Source organism: Tasmannia lanceolata, unplaced genomic scaffold (genome assembly GCF_043159265.1).
Source record: "Tasmannia lanceolata isolate RefF3 unplaced genomic scaffold, GAP_Taslan_0.1 ptg000026l, whole genome shotgun sequence".
Taxonomy (NCBI): domain Eukaryota; kingdom Viridiplantae; phylum Streptophyta; class Magnoliopsida; order Canellales; family Winteraceae; genus Tasmannia; species Tasmannia lanceolata.
In genome coordinates, this window is record NW_027518703.1 from 480,254 (window position 1) to 496,427 (window position 16,174).

The window sequence follows — 16,174 nt, forward strand, 5'->3', positions numbered from 1 at the left end:
TGCAATAAAGTACGGGGTTGGCACAACTAATTCACTAAACTCAACTCAACTCAACTGCGCCTTTGTCCCAAACTAGTTGGGGTCAGCTAATGAATCCTTTAGAAGAAAATGTGGAACCAAACAAGAAGGCAGAAGGGAGTGTGACTCGAGCATCTATGACAGGAGGGAATTTTGAAACTATGGTTAGAGAAGGAAGAAAAGTTTGTCACCTGAGACTCAAGAGATATGAATGAATAAATAGGAATTCTTCGAAAAAAAATGCATGTAGTTTTTTTTTACTAATTACCCGTAAAATAATAATTAAAGTTATAAACTATTGAAAGGTATTTATGTAAGTGGAATAATAAAATTGGATTTAGGATTGGGCCAGACGGATATTTGTGAGTGGATCTGATCAGAAATAATTTCAGATCCCATGATAGGGATTCGAAGCCTGAGTCTATTCACACCCCTATTCATCGCAAAAAGTTAGGGAAATGATATCAGCACAACCATGTTTTGTTTTCGGCATGGTCCGAGCTTGTCTTTTCTTTTTTAATCGGCTTTTGAGAGCTTTTTGGGAACTGTAATAACCTTTTGACAGCTCCTTAAATACTAAAAGACACGCTAAGGCAGTGCAAATAACAAAATATGGTTGTGCTGATATCATTTCCCAAGTTTAATTGTCAAAAAAAAAAAATGACAAACAGTGTCACTAAAGATGGCTTTTTAGACGTTTCCACACTTGAAAAAAGGAAACTGATATCAACATAAACTTAGTAATGCCATTATTAAAAAAAAGGTGGTGTGAATATCAATAATCTCCAGAAAACTAGGGCTGCAACTCGAGCCGGGTTTTACCCGACCCGCATCGACCCGACCCGAAAATAGCCTGGGTTGGGTTCAGGTTTCATGGGTTTCGGGTCGAGCCAGGTTGAGCATTCAAAAGCCCGCTTGAATCTAGGGTCGAGCCGGGTTTGAAGGGGCCCGACCCGACCCGAGTTACATAAGTTATAGTATGTACATTTTTTTCTATTGTTGGTTAAAAGTTAAAAGTGAAAACCCACGCACTCACTCTTATTGTATGTGAGTGTAATTTCTGCTTCTATGAGTTGAGTTGATTCAAGTGTTTGATTGAGCATTGTTTGATTGTAATTACAACACTGTTTGATTATAGCATTGTTTGATTCAAGTGTAATGTGAGTGTAATTTCTACTTCTATGAGTTGAGTTGCCTTGCCAAACAAGAATTTTCCTTAAAAAATTGTGTCAATGTGAAAAAACCCGACCCGACCCGAGATTTATCATGGGTAGGGCCGGGTTTGGGAATCGTGGGTTTTCCGAAAAAAAACCTGACCCGACCCGAGATTTATCATGGGTAGGGCCGGGTTTGGGAATCGTGGGTTTTCCGGAAAAAAAAACCTGACCCGACCCGACCCGACCCGAGATATTTCTCGGGTAGGGTTGGGTTCTCCAAAACCCGACCCGCCCGACCCGAATTGCAGCCCTACAGAAAACTAAATCACAAGGCTATAATGTTGGCTAGGGGCAGGTGATGACCATCTCCTCCTCCTTTACTTTTATTTTATTTGCAAGTTGGGAATTAAGTTCTTTAGAAGCAATCAAACAGAACCAACAGAGTTGTTAGCTTATGGAAATGCCAATATATAACACAGTCCTCTCAACACCACCTGAGAAGCGTCACACAGTAATAAGGGAGTCCTTTATCAAAAGTTCCCCATCAAACTTTCCCAACTTGGTGATGATGATTCATTTATTTTTAAGCTATATTGTATCTCGAAAGGAAATACTTCACATAACCAGAAACTCACATATAGGATGGAGAATCTTTCTTAGTTTGCGCGGTCTCTGATCACTTCCATATCCATCTCAGTAGGATCAGTCGCTTGAATCTCGTAATGTATGCCATCGAGCTCTCGCCTGAACCTCTCCTTGGATGTGGCATACAGCATCTTTGCTCGGATCCGAGAGATTGAAGGTGACCTGCTCCACAACATACAGACAACACGTGTGTGAAATGGAAGAGAAAAAGAGATTATGTTCATGGAAGAATGGTGTCAAAAGCCAGAACTTCACATTGTCCAACTTATAAGAGTATATTGTATTCATGTAAGAAAGTATACTTCCATCAATCTGTTACTTAGTTGTATTTCTAACTTGACTTTACAGAGGGGAATGGCCACACTCGCTGCAAAATGTCAGCAACCAAAGTGCAGTAAGATTTTTTGTAAACCGACCTTCCACGATCAATCATGCCACACTTTCAGAAAGGAGAGAAGAATCAAATACTAACAATAATAGAAAATGATTCCCTTTTCTTTTGGAACATGTCCTCTAGAGTGGTACAAATGGAATATTGACAGCTAAGAGGTATTCTTTTTAAAGGTAAATGTTGAGAAAAATCTTCCTAGAGAAATAATAGCCCCACCAATATTTCAAAATGCAGGTACGGGTCAGCAAGTGGCCAAAACAAATCCTAGTCGAACCAGAATAACGCGGTATCATAAGGAACTGGATCCCGAACTCCCAATCATGATCATCAGAATCGCGTTCTCGACCGCATCTGCACCTGTCCCTGTTTATAGGCAAACGTACTTGATTGATGCTGTTGAGTACTAAGTTGATGCGGTCATAGCTCGAGGGCAAAGGAGTTTTGATTGACTTTTTTTTTTTGGAATAATAAGTTTTGATAGGGCAAAACATGGACTCGGACAAGAACGTGGCCAAGGTAAAAGGAGATGACTCAGGAGAGTTCACAATGATGCGGGGGAGTTTTGAAACAATGGGGCCCACTATTTCTTTAGGTAGGGAAGACTGACAGGAGACAGTGGCTTGAATCCCATTTCTAAAAGCCTATCACATAATTGCCAGATTCAATAGTTTGGTTCCATTTGAGTTTGGTCCGTTAAATCTCAAGATGAACCAGATGAACTGGGTGCATCTTAAGATTTTCCTTCATTTTCTAGAGCAGCCTCCTCCCTCTCACTGCAATCACATCAACTTAATGATTTATCTTACTAGTTTTTCTTGATTCATTTATCTCCACAATCTCAAGCATTAGACTTCAAGAAGGCCACAGAAAGTTAAAGTGGCAATCTGCTTGATTCGACGAGTTGCCAAATGGAGCAATTGCTCAAGTCTAGAGGCAACACTTTGATACACAAAGTGGGAGAGAGTCTGAGGTGAGCGAGAGCTGGATTAGGGGGCCGAACACAATTTTCTTATAATTAGCCCTCCAGGAAGTGAGCCCTCCAAAATAATAATAACTTAATAAGTAATGCTGTGGGAAAGATATAAATTAATTATTTTTGTGATTGGATTCATAAAATGTCATAATTGGATGGAATTGGTCAAGGTGAAGCCACGATGTTTGACTCTTAAGAAATCATAGTTTTAAAACTCCCTCGTGTCCGAGTCGACTGCCCCAAGTCGGACTCCCTTTTACCGTGGCTGCGTTCTGCGTTGCGACGCATCCGCATTCCACATTTTGTCCTACAGAGTCAATAAAAAGTTCAAAACTCCTTTGACTCTCCCAAGTTATGACCGCATCAACCGAGTACTCAGCCGCGTCAACTGAGTACTCAACCTGCCGAGTCGACTAGGATTTTCTTCGGCCGCATTCCGCGTCGCATCCGCATTTTTAAATACTACTGAAGATGCTAATATTGCTGGCACAGGAATTGCAAGTTTGGAGTTAAAAGCAGGGGAGGTACCGAACCAAGAGAGTAGCACCTTGGAATCTTGGATGGAAGATTCTAGTTAGCAAGGGACTTGATAAAAAAATCTTACCATGATAATATGACCGTAAAATGAAACAAGGAATTGATGGTTAACAAGTACGGTATCACAACGTCCATGAAACAAGCTATGTTACTTCAAAGTAGGTGTGGTCTTATGGATTTCGATACAGAAAAATACAAGGAAACAGATATGTTGTTTAGCATGCCGCAAGAAGTAAAAATAGAACATACTCTAGTCTAATGAATCATGAAGTAAACCGAAGGAACACAACTAGAGTGTCATGGTTTTGCAAGCACTATTCAATCGTGATAATATCACTCAAAACCAAAAGAAACAAGGAGACTGAGGGGATGCTAATCATACATCTGTTGTGAGCAAAAACTTCTAAATTTGAAGTGTTTTGGGGTAAAATAACTAATTCAATCTAATGAGTCATGAGTTAACTTAATCTAAGGAACACAACTCCAGTTATGGTCTCACAAGCACTGCTAATCATATATCTGTTGTGAGCAAAAACCTCTGAATTTGAAGTGTTTGGGCAAACAAAAGGTATTCCCACCAAGAGTGATTTGCATTCGATTAGGACAAAGTTCTACTCAGCGTTTGACACTACAGAGGCTTCTAAATTTGAATTGTTTGGGGTAAAATAGTTGAATTTAATCTAATGAGACATGAACTAACTTAATCTAAGGAACACAACTAAAGATATGGACCATATGGTTTTGCAAGCACTGCTAACCATATCTCTGTTTTTTTTTACATGGTTTATTTAACTTTTTTTTTTTGAAATGGTGCTAACCATATCTCTGTTGTGAGCAAAAACTTCTTAATTTGAAGTGTTTGGGTAAAACATAAGGTATTCCCACTTAGAGTGACGTGCATATCTTTAGGACAAAGTTCTACACTATAAAGACCTTGATCATGAGATTCCATACTAGGAAAAATGTAATGTTCTAGTTTTGAGTGTTTTAGGAAAAGATCAACTAGCAATACAATCTCGACTTGATGAATGAAAACAGCCATTATCCAATGCGCATGTGACATATGTGCTTGGTGATTGAGAATGTTGGTATGATGGGCCATCACAGGGCAACCCTCTGGGTCCAAGTCTGATGTCGAATGGATATCCCATTCGCAAGATTGAGGCATGCAAAAATCAACTGCTTAAAGTCATTTTTATGACTTCTTTTTCATCATGCTTGATCGAAGGTCTAGAAATCATTCTATTAGGATGAAATCAAGGGAAATCAGCTGGACTTGTGATGGCCAACAATATTCATGGACCTGATTGCAGTACACAAGGAAGTGTCCTGGCTGTACATGGTTGAAAACTATGATCGTCTTAAAAGATATTTAATTTTAGGAAACTAGATTACATCACTGCATGGTTGCTAGGAGTGCAACTTAGGTTGATTTTTGGGAATTCAGGTTGAGCTTTTACCATAAAATTCGGGTCAGGTTAGGGTTGATTCCAGATCACATTTTAGGAAAAGCTCAACCTGACCCGACCCAAGTTGCAGTGTTGCTTCCCTAATGGTTGCCTTGTGTTAGTTAAGAACGAAAACAGAACCAACAGTGGTCAGAATAAATATTGCTAAGACTGGGAATTGAGGATTGATTAAAGAGAACTAACCATGCAATGAAGAAGATCTTGCTCTTCTGGCAGTTCTCCGCTGTCACGAAATCAAAGTCATAAATTGCGTATCTACAATCATTCTCTGGCAGAGCCGCAGTAAAATCATCGTAGCTCTCGGCCGGCCCACCAGTCTTCTCAACCACAACCTCCTTTCGCTTCTCGTCGATCTTGTATATTACGTAGCGGTGTACCTTCTTCCTCTTCAGTTCCAGAAAGACGTTCTTGCTTTCATCAGCCACTCCCATGCCAGAAGAAGCATTCGACTGCAAATCAACCCTCAATACATAAGCATTTGAACTAAATTTAGAAAAAAAAGCTTCAAGTATCCTAAATAAATCTTCTAAAGCGAGGCAAACTCAAGAATTCCATCATCTGCCCTAAGATGCACAAAAGCCTACAACATGCAGTGAATTCAAGACTGTAGATAGGATTTTTCTAAACACTACAATATCGAGATAAAATTAGGCAAATCTCATCCAGATTTGCCTAATTTACAGAAGAAAGTCGGATTTCTATCTAATCTGTCCATCATTTGGACAGAAATTGTTGAAAACAAAAAGCATCATCCAATAAATTCCAAAAGGAATCCTCTAAAATACTTCAAAATCAAGATATTCATCAACATCCCCTGATTTGGAGAAGAAAGCTTCTTCAATTCAAGATTTCCATCAGGATTCGGTATAAGATGCATATATCCAAGATTTTAATCGAAATATTCCCTAATTTTTCTTTTATACTGATACAAAATTCCAGCTATCCATCAGCATCTATCTCAACTAACATAAAAAAAAAATAGATCCAAAGGAACGATTAGTAGAATCGAGACATGAAAATTTTCGTCAGGATATACCCTAAATTCGCGAAAATTAGAATCGAATCCAACTGTTCCAAACAAGAATCTATTCTAGAAATCAATAAAGAGATTAATCAGTTGAAAAAGAGTTGCAGAATCGGATCTGAAGAAACTCAATTCCTCAAGATCAAACAATTCAAAACGGATAAGGAAAGTAACAAAAACAAGAAACAAGAAATAGAGGAAAAAATCAAGAGAACAAGAAGCTTCTTACCATTCGGAAAGACATGGCTGGAAAAGTAAAATCGAGAGAGAGAGAGAGAGAGAGAGAGAGAGAGAGAGAGAGGGAGATGAAGAAGAAGAAGAATAAGAAGAGAAAAAACCCTAGCGGAGATAATACGCTTGGTTTTGGTCGGAAAGGTGAGAGAGAAAGATAAAAAAGGGAAAAGGTTGAAGAGAATATTATTAGAAAAAAGCAAAGCACGGGAAAAAAGATTATAAAATTAAAAAGAGCGTGTTATTATTCTGCGCGTTGTGACGTTTTGAGAGAGAGAGAGAGAGAGAGAGAGAGAGAGAGAGGATTCTGTCGTGTTGTCGGCGCGCCGCGTCTGTCCTTTGTCGTAATGCCGATTCGTTTGTGTTAACGTTTCGAAACGGGTACGAGTCGCGCCCTCTTTTAGGGCAGGCCTACATGTGGTTAGACCTAGGGGTGGACATGGTTCCGGTTCGAACGGGGAACCGAACCGGCACATTTGGTTTGGTTCGGTTCGGTTCCAGCTATATATGGTTCGATTCTGGTTTGGAAAATTTGGAACCGATGGATATTCGGCTCGGTTCTGGGTTTGGGATCCCGGAACCGAGAACCGACCCTACTTGAGGAATTGGTTTAATTTGATTTTTGCATTGGATAATGGATATTAGGGCCTGTTTGTAATCCATATATAAATGTTATCGCAAATTTGATAATGGATTGATAATGGATATTAGGAATTGCCCAAATTTGTAGTTCATAACTTCATATATAATTTGATAGAGCCTGTTTGTAGTCCATATATAAATGTTAACCCAACATTGATATGCATTGGATAATGTATATTAGGAATTGCCCAAAACTTTGATATGCATGTATATATACATGTTTGTAGTCCATATATACCTGCTCACATATAATTTGATAAGGCCTGCTTGTAGTCCATATATACTTATTTGGCTGTTTGTAGTTCGGTTGGGTAAACCTAGAACCGAACCGAATCGAATATAAATGGTTCTAGTTCGATCAGTTCCAAACTTATATGGTTCAGTTCTGGTTCAAATTTTAGGGAACCGATTATATATGGTTCGATTTTGAGTATGCCCCAAAACCGAACCGAACCATATCCACCCCTAGTTAGACCTGGTGTGGACCCCGATCCTGAGGACGGTGAGGGAACGGGTCCCTAACACCGTCTGGATCGTCCACGTGTGAAGGAGAGCTCTACCAAGGAACTCTCGAAACGGTTGCCACCCTCATAGCATAGCACGAGTGACGATATAAAAAGAAAGAGATATGTCTTGATCCGAAGGCAAGGCTCGAAACCAAGACATACCTAAAATAAACTCAGAGTCGCCATCCATGGATAAGCAATGGAACCCCAAAATCAATTCCTCTGTGCAATGGATAACCTGAAATATATATGGGTTTGTGGACCCCGATCCGGAGAGGACGAGTGCGGCGAGGGACGCGAGGTCCCCACAGCAATCCTCTAAGATCTCCACAATGTGAAGGAGAGCTCTGCCAAGGAACTCTCGAAACGGATGCCACCCTCACAGCATAGCACGAGTGGCGATACAAAACGAATGAGATACATCCTGATCAGGAGCCAGGGCTCGAAACCGAGATGTACCTAAAAAGAACTCAGAGTCGCCATCCAAGGAAAGTGGGCCAAGGATCCCATACTATGCTCTGTTGCAACGGATAACCAGAGATATAAAATAGGGTTCGTGCCTGATGACGAATGGGGAAGGGATTAGGCGCCCCCAATTCGCCCAAGTGCAAGCACCTGGTCTCTTATGCCATTTTCATTAACTCCAAAGAAGTTTGGGTAAAAATCATATGAAATGGGAACAATCCTCAGGAATCGTCTACCTAAGCATGCATTTCCTGAGAATGAAGAAATAAACACATAAAATGAAAATGTGTCACCTAAGCAAAACTAGGTTATGGGTGACATGCCTAACTCTAATGCAAGACTGGACTCGGACCAGAATGGCCATCCATCCTAGCTGCACTACGTATCCCGGCCTCGGGAAGAATCGGAGCCCACGTAGTTCGATGCCCTATTCAAAATTATGATGCCTAAGACACCTAGACCTCTATCCTAGACTCGATCTAAAAGACCGGACTAGTTATTAAAGCTTCTTGAACTATTATTTAAATTCCAATGAATGGTGGATTTTAGGACATCCTATATGCCCTAACTAAATGCAGATTGATTAGCCTTAAGTTAATGCAGGTGGTTCCTACAATCCTATGTGTAACTAGGCCGTGCAACCTAATGAAAACCACGGGATGACTATATGCCTAGTCTAGCCATCGGTTCGACTAAATGTCTAACCGATCGACTCGAGGCCTCCTAACTCTAGGGACACTCACACGACAGGACATACCATATCAATACAAATCAAGACAAACTCCTAACTCTAGAACACAACCTAAACAGCTAGGACATACTCCTAACTCTAGAGGAAGATCTTTTTGAAAATGGTTTGAATATTTTTGTAACTTTGAAAGATTTAAAATTTTTATTTTTAAAGGTTCGGCTGGACTTGGGATGTGGATCCCAAGCTGCACTACGTACCTCGTGGAAGAGGATCAAGCCAACGTAGTTCGAAACGAACTCTCTACCTATCAAACACTTACGGCAAATCAACTATGCTCTAATAATACTATTATAAGAGCAAATGAGTCAAAGACTCTCTAATGACAGTAACTGGAGAATAAATGAGTCAAAGACTCTCTAATAAAAGCGACTAAAGGATAAACGAGTCAAAGACTCTCTAATAAGAGCAACTGATAACACTGAAATGAGATAACGAAGTCAAAGACTCTCTAATAATACTGCAAATAAAACAGATGAGTCAAAGACTCTCTAAAAACGGAAACACGAGTCAAAGACTCCAATGACACCAACTAAAAGATAAATGAGTCAAAGACTCTCTAAAGGAAAAGAAATACGAGTCAAAGACTCCACTAACATTAACTAAAGGATTAATGAGTAAAGACTCTCTAAAAGAGATGAAAAACACGAGTCAAAGACTCCACTAACACCAACTAAAGGATATATGAGTCAAAGACTCTCTAAAGGAAAAGAAATACGAGTCAAAGACTCCACTGACAACAGCTAAAGACAGATGAGTCAAAAGACTCTCTAAAAGATATGGAAACGCGATCGAATCATATAATAGAAGATTGAAAATCTGTGATCAAGATGAGATGAGATAGCATAAGATTGCTTTCAACGGATGGATCATGAATGACTAATCCTATGAGATCTTTGGAAATGAATGGGATTTACATCCTAACCCCAAAGGAAAAGTTTTTTAATCTTCACACATTTTATCAGTGTTACCTGAAGGCATCAACTCTAACCCTAATCTAGCGGAGTGGAGAGAGGATCTCGACTCATGACTTTGTTTGTGTACCTAGGACCGATCGTAGCCATTGGAAGGTGGACTACGACCTAATCTAGACACAAATGGGTAGGATATCCTAAACTAGGCTCACACACGTGATGCACATGTGTTCGTATACTACATGCATGTGTGGGTTAATCTAGGGGTAAGGCCAAGAGTTCCCTTAGCGCGAATCCATGTTCGATATACTGTACCAGTGTCCGGCGTATCAGTACGTGAACAAGAGATCCGTTTACGTACCATAAAGGTACTAGGCTAAGGGTGGAATGCTTCTCTAGCACAGAGGCACCAGGTGATGAAATCCCAGTCAACCATGCTAGATAACACTCCGGGTTCCTAAAATAGGACGTGTGTGCATGTGAGATGCAGGGGTTTAGATGCAAGTGATGTAAGTGTGTGCAATAAGTTCGCGCAATCTATGATACCTTCAGGTTTTGTTAGATTAAGTTTGAGTAAATGTGATTTTATCAATGGATTTTATCAATTTTAATTTCGAATTTCGAATGTTGAAAATCACTTGGTAGTAATTAATTTCAAATTTTCAATGGATTGTATCAATTTTAAGCATATGAATGATTTTACAAGTGAAATTATTGCAAACGAATTCGAAATGAGTTGAAATTTCTACAGCAGCAAGATGGGAATGTATGTAGCTTAATAGATGAGTTTTACAGATTTTTACATTAAATTCATATTTAATCTTGATTTAACAATTAAATGACCAGATTGCCAAATTAACACAGAAACTACAAGAAATAGACATATAACTTCTATGAAATTTCTACAGAAATAAGATATCAATAAAATGAGCATGCGGTGAGAATTTCATAAATTATAAAGACTATTTACTACCGATTTCGGATTTTACAATTTTCAGACCAGATTAAGAATTAACACTACATCCCATATGAAAACAGATCCAAATCACTCGAAAATTTTACAGTAACAAGAAATATGGAAGATAAGACTACTGTAAAAATTTTAAGAATTTTAAGGGTGATTTGATGTCAGTAACAAGTCTCACAAAATCTGATAATTTTCAAAGAAAGCATTAAATAATATACCAAATAAACTCCAAAAATCCTTAAAAATTCATGGTAAAATGAATCAGTACCATATTAATTTCCCACGAAATTGCATTAAATTTGGAATCTGTTTGGTATATAATTTAATTTTTCTTCGTCAAAAGATGTTTTTTTGAAGAGTTTTCTATTTTTAAAACACAATTTGCGGAAAAAATCAGAAAAATTCGGAAAAATACAGAAATATTTTGAGAAAAATGCACCTACCTGTGGTGAAGATCTTGCCGCCGCCGATCCGATCCGCCGTCTTTCGCTTTCTCTTAGAGGGAAGGATTGGGAGGTGATTGGGAGAGATAATGGAAGAAGAATATAGGGAAAGGGATTTGAGGGAGTGATTGGAAGAGATAATGGAAGAGAAAGAGATAATGGAAGGTAAATCTCCTTTTTTTCTCCTCTTTTTTATGGATGGGAAGGAAGATATATATAGGGAGAGAAAGAGAGAGAGAGAGATGTGTTGGTGGAGAGCTCATCATGTTGTCCCTCTTAGTGGAGAATCCATCATCATTCTTCTTAGTGGAGGGCCCATCATGTTTCTTAGTGGAGAATCCATCATCATTCTTCTTAGTGGAGGGCCCATCATGTTTCTTAGTGGAGAATCCATCATCATTCTTCTTAGTGGAGGGCCCATCATGTTTCTTAGTGGAGAATCCATCATCATTCTTCTTAGTGGAGGGCCCATCATGTTTCTTAGTGGAGAATCCATCATCATTCTTCTTAATGGAGGGCCCATCATGTTTCTTAGTGGAGAATCCATCATTATTGTTCTTAGTGGAGGGCCCATCATGTTTCTTTAGTGGAGAATCCATCATTATTGTTCTTCATAAGAGGCCTCACAAGAGGCCCTACTGAGGCCCCACAATGTGGGCCCCACAACGCGGGCCCCACAACGTGGGCCCCACAATGTGGGCCCTCGGTTGATTCGAATTTTAAACAAATGTTCAATGCGGGCCCACCAAACGGGTCCAAATTCTCCCTCGCTTGGATTCTTATGAATAATCTCTCTCAACCTCTCACGGAAAAATGCAAAACATGGCGGAAATGATCGGATGGGGTTTCTCCCAAGCATAGCGAACTTGGGTCCGGTCAAAATGGGGTGTCTACAGGGTTCATGCCTGATTACGAATGGAGAAGGTCTGAAGAGCACCCCCAATTCGTCCGAGTGCAAGCACTTGGTCTCTTATTCCATTTTCATTAACTCCAAAGAAGTTTGGGTAAAAATCATATGAAATGGGAACAAATATCCCAGAGTGAACATCTACCTAATCATGCATGACTCGGGGATGAAATAATAAGCACACACAATATAAAGTAAGATAAAAAATGTGTCACCTAATGACAACTAGGTTGTGAGTGACATGCCTAACTGGTGTCTAAGTTCTGGTGGACATACACATGCATGCTACAGCTAAAAGCATAGGATCAGTACAAGAAAGTAAAGAAACATAACAAAACACACAATAACAAAACAACAAATCCTAAGACTCTAAATGATTTACCCGAGTCTTCGGATGGTCTGATGTTCATCCAAAGAAGCCTACGTATCCCCGCCTCCACAAGAATCAAAGTCACGTAGTTCTTCGCGCCTATTCTAAGCTATGATGCCTAAAACACCTAGACCCCTATCCTAGACTCGATCTAAAAGACCGGACTAGTTGTTAAAGTTTCTTGTACGATTATTTAAATTCCAGTGAATTGTGAATTTTAGGACACCCTATATGCCCTAACTAAATGTAGATTAGCCCTAAGCTAATGCAGGTGGTTCCTACAACCTATGTGTAACTAGGCTGTGTTTCCTAAGAAAAACAAAGGGTTGACTAACGCATCCTATTCTAGTCATCAGTCGGCGATGTGGACCGCCGACTGACCGGACGGAGGCGTTCCTATAACTCTAGGACAGACCCCTAACTCTAAAACATGCACGCAACAAACAAACAAACAAACAACCTATCAAAAGAAAAACCTAACTCTAAAACTCTCTATCTAGGAGAAACTCCTAACTCTAGAGGAAGATCTTTTAAAATGAGGTTTTAAAGGTTTGCTTATTCAAAAAAAAGATTTAAAATGTTATTTACAAAAGTTTGGCTGGACTTGGGATATAAATCCCAAGCTGCACTACGTACCTCGTGGAAGAGGATCAAGCCAACGTAGTTCGAAATGAACTCTCCTAATACGCTAAAAAAACTCAACACTTTAGCTGATTAAATGTTTTTTAATGTTTTTCAAATGTTTTTTATATTTTTAAAGTTTTTCAAATGTTTTTGATATTTTTAAAGTTTTTCAAATGTTTTTGAATTTCAAATTTCTAATGTTTTTTGGATTTTAAAGCTTTTCCAATGCTCTGGACCTTTAAATGCATTCAATCTTAAAGGGAACACACAAGCACAACCACAAACTAGGGCAAAGCCCTAAATCCAAAGGGGAAACCCAAACAAGCAACTAACGCCTCAAAGAGACGATCCACAACAAGTAACTGGTGTCCCAAGAACAGAGAAAACAATCTAAGATCCCAAGCAAGGAAGGCTCTATATGACTGAGCTTGGGCTAGCGCCTTCATCGCCCTCGCAATAAAGGAGCTACTAATGCCAACGAAACCAAAGAATAAGCATTATAATATTTTCGTCAACATAATGGATAATTCTCTATATTATTGCTGCTCCATAAAAGAATATTTTAAACACGAAATGGGCATAAAAACCCGATGATACAATAACTCTAATTCCACATTAATATGATTCCAACAGAACTCTATGAACACAAATCAAGCATACAGTTAATACTGAAAGGAAAATAACCACTAATCTTTCACGACTAAAATGCATTCAGCAAAACTCATTAATAGCTCTAGCATTTTTATTTTATGGTTGTCAGTCATATCTAGTAGCTGGTATTGAGGTCTAGCTACTTAATCAAAGATATCATTCATTCTTATTCCAATTTACAACCAACGCAAAAACAAGCCTTATAAAACAATTTCAAATTCAATATCCAATGCATGCCTGTCGAACAAGTTTAAGAAGTGAAGTGCACAATGAAATGAAGAACAGATTCAACTTTGTGCAATCCAAATGAGACAATTGCATAATAATATGAATTGTGATTGGAGTAGAAAGAAAAATCCTTGCGATTCTATTGACAGGACTTAACCGCATGTCAAATACCATGGCAGCTGCAACAATTATAAAGCAAAGCATGGGTCTTTGGACCAATCACCAATATGAAAAGTCAGCCCTAGCTCAACATGGCTAGTAGTGTAATGGTATGCAATGAGCATGACAGTTGTGGCAAGCCTGATCAAATTATGTAATTGAAGCTCAAGTCTAAAACTACAAACAATCTTCAAGATACAACATGCATGTGAGTCATGTCCATGAGTGATTTTTATGTATCTAATCAAATTTACTTCCAACGATAAAAGAACATTAAATTTGACCCCTGTAAGAGAAGTTTTTTCTGTCTATTTGCAGTACTAGAGTCCGAACTATCTACATATAAGGATAACACCATTGAAGACAGTTCTTTCACCAATTCCAAACAAATCACTCCTTGTGCCTGCTGTAATGATAAAGACTTAAAAGAACGACCTCCCAACAACTCAGACCAAGAGATCGATGGCAGCCAAAGGCTTTAAATCTGAACCATTGAACCTGCAAGAATACACCTAAAACACAGATAGGAACATGTCTAGGTTTCTTTGAGGTAATTCATCAAATAGCTTGCATTCATACAAATTCATTGAGAGAAATAGGCTGAAATTATATAGCTCTTAAAGCCTAATTAAACTGATATCAGCCTCCAAAATAAGACCTTAATATGGTCCTGGAATTAAATCTTAAGAGCCGAAACCTAGTGTTAGACTCATTTCTTTGATTTACTGATATTAGACCATGTTAGATTTGATGAACTAAACAATTTAGACCACCAACAATGATTATATCCACGCAAAATACAGACCTATGCTCTCCAAACCAACGTGAATTGATCATTAAACATGAATTAACGAAAAAAAGAAACGAATTACCTGAGATGTTGAAGATGAATATAGGCCAGAGCCTTGATTACCTTGCCGAATAAGAAGATAGCTAGCTCTCTCACACTCCCCACATAGCCAAAGAAGATGCAGTACAATGTTGCTACAATGGGCAATGAAATAGAAGCGAAAATGGCTCCAACTTTTCATTTTCTATTGATGCTGTACAGCCATTTAATGTTCCGAACATCCCATTCAGAAAAATTCCAATGCCCTGCCAACCCACACCACAACTTAGAATGGAAGGAGGTACAGGTGCGACACTAGCAAATCTCGATGCCACGATGAATGTGCCTGGTGAATGACGGTTGGATCTCCGGAGAAGAAGACCGCGGACCTCTCTCTCTCTCTCTCTCTATTTAACACTCACTCTTCCTTGCAAATCTCGGAAATTCTTCCAATGTTCCAGATCTGAGAAATTTCAAAAGGATCTGAAAGGGATCTAAGAAATAAGGATGATGATATTTGATCTAGGGTTGAAATTTGATAAAAAATAGAGATGAAAAGTGAAGGATATGATCCTCGCCGGAAAATGGACCGCCGGATTCCGGCAAAATATGCCCGAGAAGATGAACGTGAGATCCCCTTTCTTGTTCTCTCAATCTCACCCTCTCTTTCTCTGCCTTGTTAAAAATGAGATCCCCTTTCTTTTTCATAGCTGAAATTGAGAGAGAAATGATGAGATGAGAGAGGGAAGCAAACCTTTAAAACCTCATTTTTAAAAGATCTTCCTCTAGAGTTAAGAGTTTCTCCTAGATAGAGAGTTTTAGAGTTAGGTTTTTCTTTTGATAGGTTGTTTGTTTGTTTGTTTGTTGCGTGCTTGTTTTAGAGTTAGGGATCTGTCTTAGAGTTATAGGAACACCTCTGTCCGGTCAGTCGGCGGTCCACATCGCCGAGTGATGACTAAAATAGGATGCGTTAGTCAACCCTTTGTTTTCCTTAGGAACACAGCCTATTTACACATAGGTTGTAGGAACCACCTGCATTAGCTTAGGGCTAATCTACATTTAGTTAGGGCATATAGGGTGTCCTAAAATCCACAATTCACTGGAATTTAAATAATCGTACAAGAAACTTTAACAACTAGTCCGGTCTTTTAGATCGAGTCTAGGATAGGGGTCTAGGTGTCTTAGGCATCATAGCTTAGAATAGGCGCGAAGAACTACGTGACTCTGATTCTTGTGGAGGCGGGGATACGTAGGCTTCTGTGGATGAACATCAGAC

The 16,174-nt window shown here is 39.0% G+C and overlaps 1 protein-coding gene across 1 annotated transcript; it reads right to left on the reverse strand.

Moving 5' to 3' along the window:
• Positions 1-1,602: 1,602 nt before the first annotated feature.
• Positions 1,603-6,631, reverse strand: LOC143858506 (actin-depolymerizing factor). The gene is made up of 3 exons (XM_077369145.1): positions 6,444-6,631; positions 5,374-5,639; positions 1,603-1,982 (listed from the first exon to the last, which is right to left on the reverse strand). Exons 1-3 carry the CDS (start codon positions 6,456-6,458, stop codon positions 1,832-1,834), a joined length of 432 nt encoding a protein of 143 aa, XP_077225260.1. The 5' UTR covers positions 6,459-6,631; the 3' UTR covers positions 1,603-1,831.
• Positions 6,632-16,174: the final 9,543 nt, after the last annotated feature.

Excerpts from the sequence above, each read along its gene's own strand:
- LOC143858506 (XM_077369145.1), bottom strand. Across the intron at positions 1,983-5,373 it reads AAGATCTTCTTCATTGCATG|GTCACCTTCAATCTCTCGGA; the intron begins GTTAGTTCTCTT and ends GTTGTGGAGCAG.